The sequence below is a fragment of the Temnothorax nylanderi genome, unplaced genomic scaffold (genome assembly GCF_030848795.1).
Source record: "Temnothorax nylanderi isolate EJ_2023f unplaced genomic scaffold, tnyl_v1.0 TNYL_tig0154_pilon, whole genome shotgun sequence".
Lineage (NCBI taxonomy): Eukaryota > Metazoa > Arthropoda > Insecta > Hymenoptera > Formicidae > Temnothorax > Temnothorax nylanderi.
Genome location: NW_027249216.1, coordinates 203,120 through 218,721, shown reverse-complemented (window position 1 = coordinate 218,721; position 15,602 = coordinate 203,120). Strand labels below are relative to the sequence as shown.

The 15,602-nt window shown below is 46.4% G+C and overlaps 1 protein-coding gene across 17 annotated transcripts in view; it reads right to left on the bottom strand.

Moving 5' to 3' along the window:
* LOC139777565 (sorbin and SH3 domain-containing protein 1-like) overlaps positions 1–15,602 on the bottom strand; it is a 75,736-nt gene that overhangs the window by 43,835 nt on the left and 16,299 nt on the right. For 16 of the 17 annotated variants that reach the window (XM_071715084.1, XM_071715076.1, XM_071715064.1 and 13 more), the window contains exons 2-5: positions 7,278–7,429; positions 7,079–7,155; positions 6,925–6,987; positions 227–313 (exon numbers count right to left, since the gene is read on the bottom strand). In XM_071715084.1, coding sequence (XP_071571185.1) covers positions 227–313; positions 6,925–6,987; positions 7,079–7,155; positions 7,278–7,429 — 379 coding nt within the window. Of the gene's footprint in view, positions 1–226; positions 314–6,924; positions 6,988–7,078; positions 7,156–7,277; positions 7,430–8,051; positions 8,633–15,602 lie in introns of those variants that run through there. The other variant, XM_071715069.1, reaches the window with a different exon arrangement.

The window sequence follows — 15,602 nt, the reverse complement described above, 5'->3', positions numbered from 1 at the left end:
GCACGACTTTGCCCATTCTTAGATTCGAGTTCCCTTTTTACGCGAGACAATTCGGCAAGCTTTTAAGATGGATCGTTCCAGACAATCGCAATCGCTTGATGAAGAAAAGAAGAAAGAAGATATCGTATGTATACAGTGTTTCAGCGATCATGCAGAAATAAGCGTGGTCCAGCCCAGCATTCCCAAATATATATTCTCTTTTCGCCGATAACTAGACGGCTCTTACCTTTCTTATCGTCGCTTCGTTGCTCGCTCGGGCAGCTCTTCAGAGCACCGTTTTGATTGGCGTAGCTCTGCTCGACTTTTGTGTCATCTGAAAGAAATGGTTCGACGTTGCAGCGCGATTATCTCTCGGAAACATCTTATTTATTCGAAATTAAGAACTCGCAATAGCGAAAATTAAACTGTTAACTTAAACATATGAAATTAAATGAAAGAATTTAAAAAATAATAAATCGCAGCAAAACACGATTTACGTTATTCAGCGCTTCAAGCGACGAATTCCTTGACACGTCACATTTTTATGACAGACTTCGGAGACGCGAATCGATTTATGTCTCTCACGCGGTACCGGTTAATCGACGAAAATCCACGAGCGCATACGCGCGGAATATACGACGACGACGAGCGCGGAGCGTCGCGCGCGTCCACGAGGCGCACGACGAGCGCGTTAAATTTAGGCGAGAATTCCGACGGCGACGATGACGCCCATGTTGACCGTAAACCAGCCGCGATTCAGCGGCACACCCGCGACCTGCAGGGCACGTGAATCGCGATTATGCACTGAGCCGCACGAGTAGATCCAACGAAACCGCCCACGAAACGCGTTCGCGTCCCCACCCGGGATGGAGTCACGTGTTTCGTGCACGCATATCCACGTCGATCCAGGTGAATTTGTATCGCTCACACACGTGGGGACGATTTACGCGGTCGAACGAGTGTGAATTTCAATACCGCCGTGTCGTCCGTGTGTCGGTCGTATGGAGCGGTCCAAAGCTCTCAGGTTTCATCCTCCGGAAGATACGGCCGACGCTCGTACGCTCGAAGCGCGAATCGCTCCGGCACTTAGATGCGCTGACGTGGAGCACCGTGCAAGCACTCGACGATTTTGCGAAAAATCCCACAGAGAGAAATGTGCTGGCTTTTTCCTTCTTTTTTTTTTAATTCTTTTTCTGAAGGGAGGGAAAGCGCACGAACTCGGGATATTTATGGATAGTGGTGTGCTACGGCGCGCACAGACACGAAACTGTAGCACGCATTAACGCTCGTACGGAGAAGTACACGAGCACGCACGCACACGCGGTCCCCCTCTGAATTCATGAATAGCGCCGCTTCCGAGTTGGACTTCCTTCCGAGCGTACAATGCTGGCGGAGTGACTCTGTCGCGCGAGCGCACCCATCTATTCTCCGCACTTTTCATTGCGTCACGGCAGTCGCGAACGGACACACGCGCGTACACGGTCGCACGAGATCCGGAAGTGACGGAACACTTTTTTTTTTCTTTCGAGCAACCCCCCTGCCCCTGTATCTCTGTGTGCGCGCAGCTAAAATAAGGATTCCGACGGGGGTGGAAGTCTCGACGATGGTCATAAAAGATCCGCACGCAGACACGCACGTTCTATCTCGTCAGCGTTGTAACCTTGCGATTACGCAACATGTCGCTGCGCAATAAAACATATATCACGTTAATTGCATAATGGGATTGAAGAAGCTTACGCGGCAGGGGTTGGGCTGTCACGGACACAAACGCGATAGAGAGGGATGAGAATCGGAGATTAGCTGCGATCGCGCGTGTACTGCACAACATAATCCTGCGACGTTTTTGAAAAAGGGCAAAAAAATGCTTTCCCTCAGTTTTTATTTAATCAGCCCCGTAACTCGATTAAATATACAAATAGTCATTTTTCTCGACCTACGTAAAATTATCTACGTAAAATCTGGTTATCACGAGGAAGGCGCAGGCCTCTGGGAGGAAAATTACGGCGGCGAATTTTCCCGGGGAGAAAGGGAAGGAGATTATGGGGGACGTTTCGCGCGAGCAACTTCCAGTCAGGTACGACGCGGGCCCATTCGCCACGGGCGCGTTAATACGCGCTGTGGACGCGAATGGGTGCGTCGTCATGCCCCGAAGGTGCCAAGCCCACGTTTCCGCGGTTCGCGTCTTCCATCTTCGTCCTCCACCACGGCTGCCCTGCGCTGCGCCCTTTTCGTCCTTCTCGGTCATCCGACCGAGCGAGCGAGCGAGGCTGAACCCCCTCTCGCGAGGAGGGATTTCCTTCGATCCGATCGCCGCTGCCGCTCGTCGCTTGCACAATCGGCCAGCGTGACATATTTTATTGCCCGGCGACTCTGTCCGTTGCATAATCGATCACCGGCGTCACGCTCCGCGTAGATTCGACAAATTATTCCAAGACCCGTGCCCTTGCAACTGGATTTTACGTCAAGCGCGATTTTTTCGTACAAGTTTTTATGTCGTAGCTACATAATTTTTATGTAACGAAACATTAAACATAGGAAGGATATTTATTCAATGTGATAATGTAATCCTTGATGGAACCAGAAGAAACACTCCCGTATCTCGGTACTATGCTGAAATAAATTTTCAATAGCACAGCGTGACTTGTTTACTACTGTCGATTTTGACAGCTTAAAGCGAACGCTTAACAGTATTTTCCATGTAGGCGAACGACTGCTCTAAATATCTAATGCGTGGCTTACTCGCTCTGCGATAAAGGAACAATTTCCGTTTGTACAAGCCCGCTCAACAAACGGGGATTGCTATTTCCGCTGGCGCATTGTTCGATCGAGGCTGCAACTGGGACTTCGCGACGTAAATCGAAAGCCGTTCCATCGGCCATAACATCGGCGCATAAATATCACAGCACAAAAGACCGTCGCGAAGAAATTGTTATGGTAATCGTAATTTCGCCAATAGCATCGTTAACTTTGACAAATACGTCGCTCAACATTGTCGCCGTCAGAAAGCTCTAGAGAGCAATAAGGAGAGTATTAATGCAGCACTGTCTAAATACGGACAGCCGTATGTTTTGTCATTCAAAAAACACAAGAGAAAATATATAAAGGAGAACACAGGTCTCTTTGTGACCAAATTTCGTCATAATAAAATTTGAAGCGTACTTATGATACTTGGCTTTATTAACTGGCAGCGTCGATGGCACTAATGACTCTCGTACATCCTCTATTTAAAGAATCCGATGACCCTCGAAAAGCGAACGTAATGACGCATCACTAATTGCACTGCATCGTCGCGTGTCGTGGCAAGAACAGGCCATAAATGGCGATCGAGTTTCATTGACAAGAAGCGCACTGTTCCGAATTGATGTTGAATTGGATTGATACGAGAGAAACTTCGATCATTACTGGTCCGTGAAACTCACAATTTATCGAACTCAAATCATGCGTTTGCTTATGGAAATCTTGATCAAAATTTACATTATTCGATTACATTACTTTAATTGTAAGTAGCGTTCACTCGTCCGCAAAATTTTACGAGAATGCTATGCACATTTATGTAAATGCGTGCTCTTTCCGATAGGTTTCAACGTTAAATACCATGTTTTCCATCGCAAATCTCTCTCCAGTCGAACTTAATCGTTACCTACCGTTCCGCGTCTCGACATCGAACACATTCGAGCTCTCGTCTGGCGCCCGGTCCCGAGAAAAGTCCGAGTTTACCTCGGTCTTTACGAGATCGTCGAATTCCATCCCCCCGGCCTCGCGACCTTCGCCCTCGGGTCTCAACCCTTTCTCCCACGATTCGACAGATGTTCCCGAGCGCTCCACCTCGTCCTTGAAGCGAACGGTTTTGTTCTCGCGCGCGGGGGACACCTGTTCGCTGTGTCGGCTCTTCAAAATCGGCGCCCTGACGAACAGATCGATCATCGTGCGCTCGATCTTCAGGTGTTCCGCCACGATACGGTCCAGAGTGTCGGCGTACGATCTCCCGCGTTCGTGCGTATCGTCATTTGCACGGATCGGGCACCGGAACCCGTCGGGACTTCCTAGACCCTGATGTCCATTCGTTCCGGGTCCCGCGGGAATCGCCACGGTGTTCATCCGCCTGAAATCAAGGCTGTTCAACTTGTTCTCGAAGTTCTGCCGGGTCTCCGTGTTACGGAAGCACGGCGGCGGATCGATGAGGAACTTCAGCGCTTCCAGGTGCTCGTAATATTCACGCTCGAGCTCCCCGGCCCTTCTTCCGGCGACGTTGACTTCCTCCCGCCGCGGCCGTCCGGTGTCGTTGCCTCTCTCCGACGTTTCCACGCTTTTCGCGGGGATCTTCCTCTTCCTTTTCAGGTGGACTCCATTAACCGTCCTGGGGATTCCCACGCCCTTCGATCTGGCCTCGTCATCGCCAGCGAGCAACCTCCTTGATTTCGGACGAGTCTCATGCTTGCTCCTGGTCCTCGCGAGTCCTCGCCGTTTCCATGAAGCGCCGAAGCTACGTATCGTGGTCAGAAATCGGACATTGGACCGCGACGAGGTGACCTTCTGCGCGGGTTCGGATCGACGGTGATGATAATGCTGACGACGCGCGGGTGGCCTCTTCGTCATTACCAGCGGATCCGTCGTCTCGCAGTTGCGTCGTCGCGACGAGTTTCGCCGTTTCAGCGTCGTGAGACACTGAATACAATCGAGGAGCTTCATCTTCGTGGAAAATCATTAATTTTTCAATTTCATCCGATTTGTCACCTCTATCGTCGCCTCAATCGAGCTTCATTAATTAGCATTAATCCAACGCGGCCACGCTGAATTTACTTTCATCGCGTGATTTGTCACGACGAGTTCATCCAGCGCGCCCTTTCTTTCCTCATTACGCAATCGCATGCGGATTCATTAAACAGCGATTCGCGACCATTGTACCGTCGGATAATACGCGCATTGTTGACGATCGCGTCATTCACAGGCATCCCCGCTGTTGTATGCGTTTCCTGATTGAACACTCATCGGCACTGCCCTTTATATTAGCTTGAGTGTTCACTAAATTGTAGACTAAATTTTGTAAAAAAAAAGTTTTACGCGAAATTACATTGTCATGATAAAAGAGGATCAAGGGATCGATCGCATAATTATCAACAGCCTGCTTTTACACTTTAATTGTCGACTGAATTTTCTAAAAAAGTTTTACACGAAATTATGTTGTGATAAAACAGAGGATCAAGGGATCGATCACATAATTATCAACAGTCTCTTTATCCACTTTCTCGCCGTGCCGAAAAAAATTAGGTATCTCAGACCTCTTTTATTACAATATTCACATTTCACTTTTCCATCGATGACTTCTTCCGGAAAACTAGGCGATCGATCCCCGATCCTCGATCGCGAGCTAAAAATTTCTGGCGATTCCGATGCACCTTCCTCAAATAAGCGACGCGACTTGAAAATCCGATTGCTCGGCGCGGCGCGCTCGACAAGGTGTTCCCCGAGACTGAGCAGAAAGGTGGGGTCCGCAGGCTTCGAGAAGGAAGAAGAAGAGAAGAAGAGGGTCGCCTCCTCGACGTAGGGTCTTCCCGAAGAGCCAAGGGTGCGCCGGCACGGAATTGCCGGCGTGTCGTTGTAGTGGCAGGTGTACCGTCGTGTACGTGAGAGCGTACGTGCGAGTCGGAGACAGGTGGGTAGCACGTGTGCGTGAGGTAAACACGCACACACGTTCGACGCGCGGCGTGGGTATGCCCCTGTCTGGATGCGCACTGTACCGCGACGACGAGCGGGCAATTTGGAGAAAAGAGCCGGTAATAATGACCAGAGTGGGATGATCCGCGTACATTTATGGTCCGCGTACACGTCATACGTTGCCTGCGTTCATTAGATCCGTTATTATCCGGCCGTCCGATCCGGAGGATTGGAATAAATCGCCAATTATCGGCGATTGATTGGACGAGACGAAAATTTACAATAGTCTCTGCCTTTCGAAATTGATATCGTTCGATGTTTGCACGAGAATTTCCGAGACGTCTGTTTGTTTTAACAATAGATTTTCGTATTTGTAATTGCGTATTATTACGTGTCAGTTCAATTACAAGGAATTTTTTGAAGAGATCGTTCTTGCTTTTTCTCCCGTAATTGCTAGGCATCGGTGAACAGCGACGCATGCATGGAAAGCCGGCACGGTTAATTCGGCCAACCAAAACGTCACCGACGCTAACTTCGGTTTCTGCGGTTGTCGCGCATAAAGGAACCGGCCGCCATTGTTCGCCGCTGAGATCATCGGAGATAATTAAACTACGCGCATTGTACGCTCAGTTAACTGGCAGGATTATTGTGCTCGATCAAACATCGGCGGTCATGCGTGGGTAATTCTGGGTCCTCCGTAACGCGACGTGCAAACGAGAACGAGAACGATCGAGTTAGACGTAAGTCCCGGAATCTGTGAATTATTAAATGTGCCAACGCACGCGTGTTAATCGTCTAATAGCACAACAATGTCCCTGGAGAACACTTACGCGCGATTGCTCTATGAATTAATTATATGTTACTTGCTCTGAAATTATTTCAGTTCCTAACTCTGCGATTGTGATTGTACACCAGTAGATAGCCGCGTTAAAAATTAATTGAAAAATGACGGTTTGCTCAATGTTTGATACTGCACGAGATTAATCGGGAATCGATATCGAGCGCGGCGAGCGTTCGTTGCTCAAACAGCCCCGCGATTAAATTGGAAAGTGCTCGTAAATTCGACATTACGTAATTTAATTAATTGCCATTCGATGCATTCAAAAGTTTCTGTCATAGCGGCTTGTCAATTATTTTTATCGATGCGCATTTGTATCGAGATTTTTTTTTTTTTTTTTGTAAATCGTTTCAAACGTAAATACAATTTTCAATTATGTTAAAAGCCGGTGCCCCATCACCATCGAAATTCACGCGAAAATCGATATTTGTATAAGGAAACGGCGGACTTACTGGCAACATTCCTCTCCGTCTCCGGGCGTGTGCGCGTTGTCGTTGTGGTCTTTGTGGTGATCTCTGCGGCACACAAATGACAGAATTACGATTAGTTCCCGTTTCATAAGCGAACTGAGGGACTGATCGATCGGTTTTCGCGGCGAATACCTACTGTTCTGAGTTTCAGTAGTGGTGTTCTCCTGCAGACTGCTTCTGTAGATCCTCCTCTTTGGTGAACCGATATTTTCTCTGCGGCAAAAAAGAACAGAAAAACGAAAATAAAATTTCCGGTCGAAGTACGTTAGAACAATAAAAACTTTGCCTTGTTATTTTTGTTACTACAAAAAAATCTCAATGTCTCGATCACTTACTGGTTGAGACCGAGTTTCAACTGTTCCCCAGAATTACGTAGCAGAGCGTGCGCCTCGCTGTTGGTCAGATCTCGAGTGCTCCTTCCGTTAATGTTACTGATCAGATCACCCTCTCTCACCCCCTGCTGAGCTGCCTTGCTTCCCGGATTCACCTAAAACCAGCGGTACGTGCGGTCAAAAAATTTGGCGACGTTATACCTAAGATCATTTAACGCGAACCAACGCGAGCAATTTCATTGCATCGTGAATCGCGGAGCGAGTTATCAAACCAGTAAGATGATTGAGAACCACTGCGGTCCCTCGTCGCGCCTAGAGGCAGGCAACTTCCCAGACGTCGACACGCGACGCTGCCTGAAAGCGGTCGTACAGGCGAAGCGACGACAAATTACCGTCACGACGGATCGAAACGCGATAAAATATTGTCGTCATTCAGAAGTCGATATTTTGCGAATAAATAAATGCCGCAGAATATTCAGGACAGACATAAATATTCGGGCATGCAGATTTATATTTGTACCATTTAAGATTATTAACTTTTTTACAGCAAGAGCATTTGCTTATATCTCGAAAGTGGCGGACTGGATGGAACCGGAAAGAAATCGTGTCTTGCCGTGGATGAATGAACTTTCTGTTGACATTGCAGTGACGGAATTGAACGAACAACTCATATAGAATCTCTTAAGATAAATCTGGAAACATTAACTTTCTACCGGCGATGTCCCTCCGCGCGTCGAGTTGAGATTTAAGAGAGTCCCAGACGCTTAAGATTCTCACCGTGCCGTCGCATTTCCGTTGGCCGGATGCGACTCGGAACTTCAACATCCCGAGGAGCTCCCTCGCTCGATAGCCCCGTAGTTGACAAAACGTTACCGCGAAACGTGAAAGTAGCCAGTCAAGAAGACTTGTCCCGATCTCGCTTCTTGGTCGCCGCAGAAACTTTTTATCGTCGAACCTGGTTGTGAGCTTTGAAACGTTCAACCCCTTTTATTCCGTCTACGAAACAAACGGCGCGTGTGTGGCCGTCGTTCACTTACTTCGTAATCTGCTTTTGCTTTTCTATCTATTGGAAAAGTTCTAAAGCTACGTACGAGAATTCCTCCTATCTGCTGAATTAATCAAAGCATTCTACGTTTTAAGCCGTTTCCTTTGACTCGTGTGAATTGACGCGTGATTCATCGCAGCGAGTTACACGTGTAACGTCAGACGAAAATACGGAAAAGTCGCGAATCGCCGTTGGGCTAGCGTGATCGCCGTGGATTTCGCGAAATGAGAATTATCTCGCGGACGAGATGAATTCGAGAATAACTCTCGATCGCGAGATGATGACTAGAACGACCGACTAGAAGGGTGGACGGTGTACAACGCGCCGGAGGCGAAAGAGTACTGACGCTGGTCTCTGTGAACGGGATGCATCCACGTCGTCGGACCGCCGTCACACCGGCGCCAGACTTTTCGGCTACAGCGGAACAACAGGGGAAGTTTTCCGGCTGACCTTCCCCGTGATGCTGTTTGGATTTCGAGAGGGACAAAGGAGGTGGCTGCAACAATGAGTTATACGGCGACCCGATTTCCCGTACGAAGGAACACGATTTTGTTTACGCAACGTGAACTTGGCTTCCGGCCAGACCGCATTGTTTCTCGCATTAACTCGATTAGAAATGTATCAATCGACGCGTTATTTTCATTTTAATTCGTTTTTTTTACGGCGCGTGAAGATTGTTGGAAGCCACAGCAGATGAAGAAAGATAACGTTTTGCTCAAGTCGCATTAATAGAATGAAATAAACTTTCGCGCTTTAATATTCATTACGAAGAAAATTATCGCGAGACAGATAGAAGACAGGTAGCTAAATTATCGACGCGGCGAGCGAGCGAGCGGCCGCGAAAATACGCTCGATGTGAAACGGGCGGACGAGCGTTGAACTACTCGACAGAATGTCACGCTTTGCGCGTAAGTCTTTCAAACTTTTAACTATGCGAGACGCACGACTTCCCAGACGCATCGACAAAACTTGGGACACTCTGCTTCATTACCAACTAACGCGAGTCACTTCCGCGACTAAACAACTTTCCGAGATGTTTGCGACAACGTATCGTTCTAAACTCCGCGTAAATAGATTCCGCGTATAAATAAACCAACTTTTAATGGACAATTATCCATGCATTTGAAATTAATTGACGCCTCCTTTACACGGAACGCATGATTTAAAAAAAAGACACTGATTTCGATATAATATCACTTTTGATAACATTGATAATTCTACCTTCTACCTCGGCCACGGTACTTTTGAGATACTCATTTTACGCTCAAGTGCCACACAAGTTTCGTCCGATTTTAACGACCCTTTAAACGTCGTGCGGCGAGCCGGAGGGAGGCCGCAAAAGCGATTGGAGAAAGCGACGGAGAAAATTGCTTTCGGGCAACGCGGGATAATAGCATCCAGAGGCGAGAACGCGGCGATGGAAAGCGAGGGAAAAATCGGACAAGATGATGCAGGACCGGTCGAGGATCATCGTGACCAACTCCGCGGGGTATCAGCCGGATAATACGCGATCGCAGAGGGCTGCCGAACCCGCCGGCGGGTGTTCGCACACTTTGCTAAAACGCTCGTATAATTCGTTCCACAATCGCGCGATTAATACCGGACGCGCCCATTTGAGAATTGAGAATTGAGAAACCTGGGCAATTTTGAGCGAAAAAAAAGAAGAAGGCCATCTTTAGAAGATTAAGAAAAAATTGTTAACTCTTCTGACATTTAATTTGTTTGCAGTCGTAACTCAATTGTGTAACTCAAGAAAGGTAAAAGAAAGAAGGAGCGCAGATTATTTCCCATTGACAGTTCAGGTTCGATTTTTCCACGTCAAGAGCAATTTTCGCTTCGCCATACACAGGCGCCTCGGTAACTCTTATCAAACTCGAAAACCTGTCGGGAGGGTTTCGTATTTGATTATACAATATTGTATCGGCGCTTCCGAGGCGATTTATATCTCTCTCGCGGAGGATTCACGCGGCAATCATGCGACGCGGCAGACCGAAAAATTGAATATTCCCGGAGCGCGTTCGATGCCGATGCTCGAACGGTGAAACCGCGGATCCCGCATTTTTTGCGCGTATTTCCCGACCGTTACGCTATCTTTGCGTAACTATGAGAACAAAACGACCTAACGGTGACGAAAACCACTGGAACTTCCTTCTATCGAGCCAGCGGCTTTGCGACATCGCTTTAATATTAATTAAACTGCATCTCGCGAATTTATTCGTATCTAAGGAAAGTGTCGTGACAAATAAATTTTCTCGACCCCCTTTTGCGATCGTTTACCAAGCGAAGAATGTAGGGAACGTCGACCTCGTGTCAGCTTTAATTGACGAAGCCAATTCGAGTCATTATGTGATTATCGCGCAACAAGGCGGCCCGTTACGTACAAAAGACATCGTCGAAACCAAGAAATTACCGTTCGTCGAGGATCGTTAGCGGTCTGTTCCATTCTAGGTACCGTAGAGTTTCCGCTACCGAATAAGACGTGAAACTTCAACCAATCGCACGCGTAACGATCGGTTACGGGGAACGCACAACAATACGCGGGTATGCATAATGCACTCGGCGACGAGTGCAAACTTCCGTGCTTTCCGCGGAAAAACTTGCCGGTGCAGATATAAGTTACGACATATCGGTGGATCTCGGCGGGATAGAAATGGGAAATTGCAAAATGCCGGGCGCGCGCGAGCGAGCGGGTGCTCGAGTTACGCATTTATCACAAAATAAAATTTTTCCCGCGCCACGATGGCATTTCCTAAGACTCGGCTGCACGTGTGACGCATGGCTGTATAAATTCCACGGAAAGAAGTTCCCAATCCTGCTCCGGAGTTTCCAAATTCGAATGCTAAATCGCCTCGCTTGATATACGGACAAAGTAATTATGAAGTAAGAGGAGGGGATTGAATTGAGTGAAATATTTCATGGTCCATTTAACGCGGAACTCTTGCGACTCCACCTGGGCATTTACACGTCGATATTTACGGTATTTACGCGGAAAAGAAGAGATGGACTCTCTACCCGCGAATTGCGTATGCATAAGAAACACGTAACAAGTCGAGGAGATTTCCAGGTAGTCGACACTTTCGTCGCCACGTGAGCTGAATGCGTCTCGGTGTATCTCGCTCTAAGAAAGCGTACGTCAGGATCTTTCAATATATCTCGTTTCGAAATCTGTTTCCGCGAAGGCTGTATCGCCGAAGTGAAATGTGGCCGCTCGAGACAGACACTAAATTGTAATTTAGCTGTTGATCGCGGTCACGCCGCCCCGGCGATAAATCTGGGAACACCCACCACGATACGCAGCATTCGTGCAAGATAACAGTAATTTATAAATGATATTATACACATACAAACACATATATAAAGTCACAATTTATTGATTTCGACCATAATATCCAATTCATTTTGGTCACGACTCAGCGCTCAATTATTTTAAAAGTATGAGCAGCGAACTAGTTAAAATTTCGTAATTAAATAAAAGTGTCGTAATATATGAATTTCGCATTAATTTATAATCCAATCTTTCGCGCTTTCACGAAATATCAGAGGAGCAGAAATTTCTCCTCGTTTCTCTGTAGCTCGTTTTAGTCACATCACGACGAGACAAATTTTTTAACGAGACGAAAGCCGTATATTAATTGCCGCAACTTTGGAGTAAGATGCATCCGAGAGCTGCAGAAAGAAACCTGCACACAAATAAATTATGAGTTATTATCCTTTAATTGATTACTTGTATCTCTGGAAACAGTTCGCGACGCAAGTTTCTCCCGCTGTTGTTAGCCTCATAAGCGAGGCGCGCATTAATTATAATTCAATCGAAGATGCACTACGTCGGAACGACGACAACGACGACGAACTTCGACCATTAGCCGAGCGGGACTCGCGGGGAAACGAGAGGGACGGAGGCAAATCGTGGTGTGGCATTCAAAGGAGACAGGAAGAAAGGACCGACGACGTCGGTCCCCTGAAATGCATTATGCATTCGGCTAGTTCCTCGCTTCAACCAAGGAAGGTTGAAGGCTTAATTAGAAGGCAGACTGGAGGAAAGCAATTAAACTCACTGCGCCCGGGGGCAGGAAAAACAGATCGCGATATAAACGTCGGCGTCGTTGTTTGACTGGCGTTCGCTTGTCCGTTTGACATCCCTCTAGCAACCTCTAGCCTTTAAAACGGTAATTGTACGCGAAACGATGAATCGGCCGGTTTTGCAGATTTTTATCGCAGATCTCAATTTTGAATCATTTTTTTAGATTTCTACTTTTCGTTTCAAATTTAATAGGACATCTGTTCTTTGAGGCAAATCTCGAATTGAATTCATATTTAAATTCCAGAATCTTTCCAGGATACATCTCTGTAGGATATTTTTCCAGGAAGATTCGTGCAATCTGTTCGGATTCGATAATACCTCGATACATTTCGCACGAAGTACGTTTGTCGCATCGTGTATTTTTAATAGTGCCGATCGCAATGTATGATCCATTACGGTAATATTGGCATTCTGTGTAAATATCCATATAAATTTGGTTTGGATAGTCACGTTTCGCGGGTATTTATGCAATATCCAATATTCCAGCCGCGAAATCCACTCGATGCGCGCCATCGATATCGCATGCATATTCGCCGCTCGCTTAAAACGTTCAATAAAGTGTCTTATAAAAATGATAAAAAAAAAACTATGAACCAAAATATAACGTCGAAAACATTTTATATTCGGCACGCCGAATAGTTTTTCAAGAAAAATTCACATCGGCACACACGTGTATCTAATGGAACAATAACAGCCGTGACGATGTAAAAAGAATAAAAGATAATAGCAAACGTAGCAAATTAAATTTACTTATCTCGTTCAAAGGAACGAAAAACTGAAAAGTCAGGCAATTAACTTAGTATTTAACTTGGTTTTTTTTATTGACTTCGCGCAAACCCGCTGTTAAAAAATTCGACGAAACAATTCTCCACCCTTCCCTTTGAAAGAGGAAACTCTGCTATTCCGTTTGCGTTTTCTGAAAAAAGCAGAAATTTTGGACGGAATATCTCACCCACCCCCACACGCGCCATTTCCTATCACGCTGCGAGAATGCTATCATTCACCTGATGCGCCTGTTTTCCGCCCTACGACGAATTCTTACTCGAACTATATGGAGTGTCAACGAATTTACCAGCGAAAATTCCGTGCCGCACGTTCGTCAATCCCGCGTAAAAGTCGACTAACTCCTGTGATCGCGAGATGACGAAGGCGACGAGGGCTGCGTCGACGCCCCCTCGAATTATCAGCGTCACACAAACCAGACGCCCGTGTTCTCGGCAGCTTGACAACGGATATTAACCCGCTGCGCATTCCGTTGTCGATGTCGCCTGGGTCGTAATTGACGAGCTGAGAGTAAGGACGACGCAACAACGGGAACGAAGCGTGTATCGGCATCATTTGACGAATTCTCGGCGGATATATTTCCGCGCGATAAGCAGGATATTCATTCCTCAACAAGGACCCATACTTCAATCTTTTCATTAGACAGTGTCCTCTTTATTTATGGAATCAATTCAGTTCGTTCAAACTCGCGTCGAGTGCTTGGCGCGCACTCAAGAAATCAACGACGCCATGTGACTGGCATTGCACGACCCTCGATTATTTATATCGTTTAGAAAAGAAAGAGAGAGAGAGAGAGAGAGAGAGAGAGAGAGAGAGAGAGAGAGAGAGAAATCTTATCGATGTGCAGGCTTCTTGAGGAGAGCAAGGTGAAGGTAAAATTTTATGAGAGATAGAAACTTGGTTTTTCGATAATTTCTACGTATTTCACACAAGCAAGTATGAAAGAAAACAACTTACCCTTTACGGTAATTTATTACAAAAATATGATTTTAATTATTTATAAATAACGTGAACGAGAAATTCCTTTTCGTCTCTGCATGCAATAAATTAAAATCCAAACTCCTGCGCAGGCCAGAATATAACGGCGGATTAGTCGCGATGAAATATTCGTATCGGTAACCGACCCTGCATTCGGCCGGCCCTAATAGCCGCGGATTATGTCGTAGGCTGGGCTAAGTCTCTAATTAATTTCTACACCCAATTTTCCGATCTGCCACCGTGATTTATTATTGCGTTACGTATCGCGGCTCACATCGCGTTAAAATCACTCTTGCGTCTTGTCCGAAGATACAGCCTTAATCACGAATGTTTTAACACACGTTGATGAATAATGGCATAAGCCTACTCTTGACGGCTCAGCTTCGCACGATTCTCAACGCTCGTGCACGCATTCACGTGTCGGAAATCGTTAGCGCGAAAGCGAAAACGCGTCGGTGAGGTAACTCGTTAAAAAATACAGCTCGGTCGAGCCGCGTGGCTTTCGCCCGCTGGTATAATTTCAATGAAAGCATATTTTGCGGTCATCGAGTTCTTTGACGTTCGCTTCTCGATACCGCCACCCGGTGACCTTCGATCGATGAGCTTGCACGAAGCTTTCCGAATTCAAAATAGCCACGCTGGCCGACGCGTCTCAAGTTTCTCTCGAACATTTCGGGTATCTCGCATTTGCCCTGCGATAGTAAAGTGAAACATTTTCATAAAATTTGTATAAAACAAGTATTCAGGGTGAGATAAAAACACTACTGAAAATTTACTTTTCACGAGCTCGTCGGTTATCTTCGGCAGTATTTTCGATTTCGCGTTTTAAAAGATCATCTTTAATTTACATCGAAAAGATCGATCGTTCGCAATGCTGGGTCAAGCCGATCCAATCGATGTCACCTGCAAGTCGCCCGATAATAACCTCTCACAATAGTGACCCGCACTCCGCACTCGGCTTGCGATCGATCGCGCTACCGTTTTTAGCCGACGTAAATTCACTGCGCTTTACAAAGCGAGAGTATGGTCCGTCCTTTTGGCGATGTTAAAAAATTTCCTTCAGCATAAAGCGCGCGAACAGCTGAGTGAATAAAAATTAGTCGAGACGAGAAGATGAAAAACGGGATGAAAATATGATTAAAGCAGCAAGAGATGCAAAATTTCGATATTGCGGCGAGCGTGTTTACCGATAAAACACTGCACTATCCGGAAAAATTCGCGTATCTCCTTAATAGCGATGTAATTTACGATGTTTCAGACTTTAAGAACATATTCAAAGCATGAATTTTTAAATGAAAAACGTAAACTTCGGCCAGTTATGTAAATTTCTAGATATTGGTCTGTTCCTTCTGACTACGCACTTTCTACATTCGTTTTTATTCTTTTTTTTCCTCCTATTCTCTCAATGCGTGCTTTCATTCTAAGTATAGGAAGTGTGAAG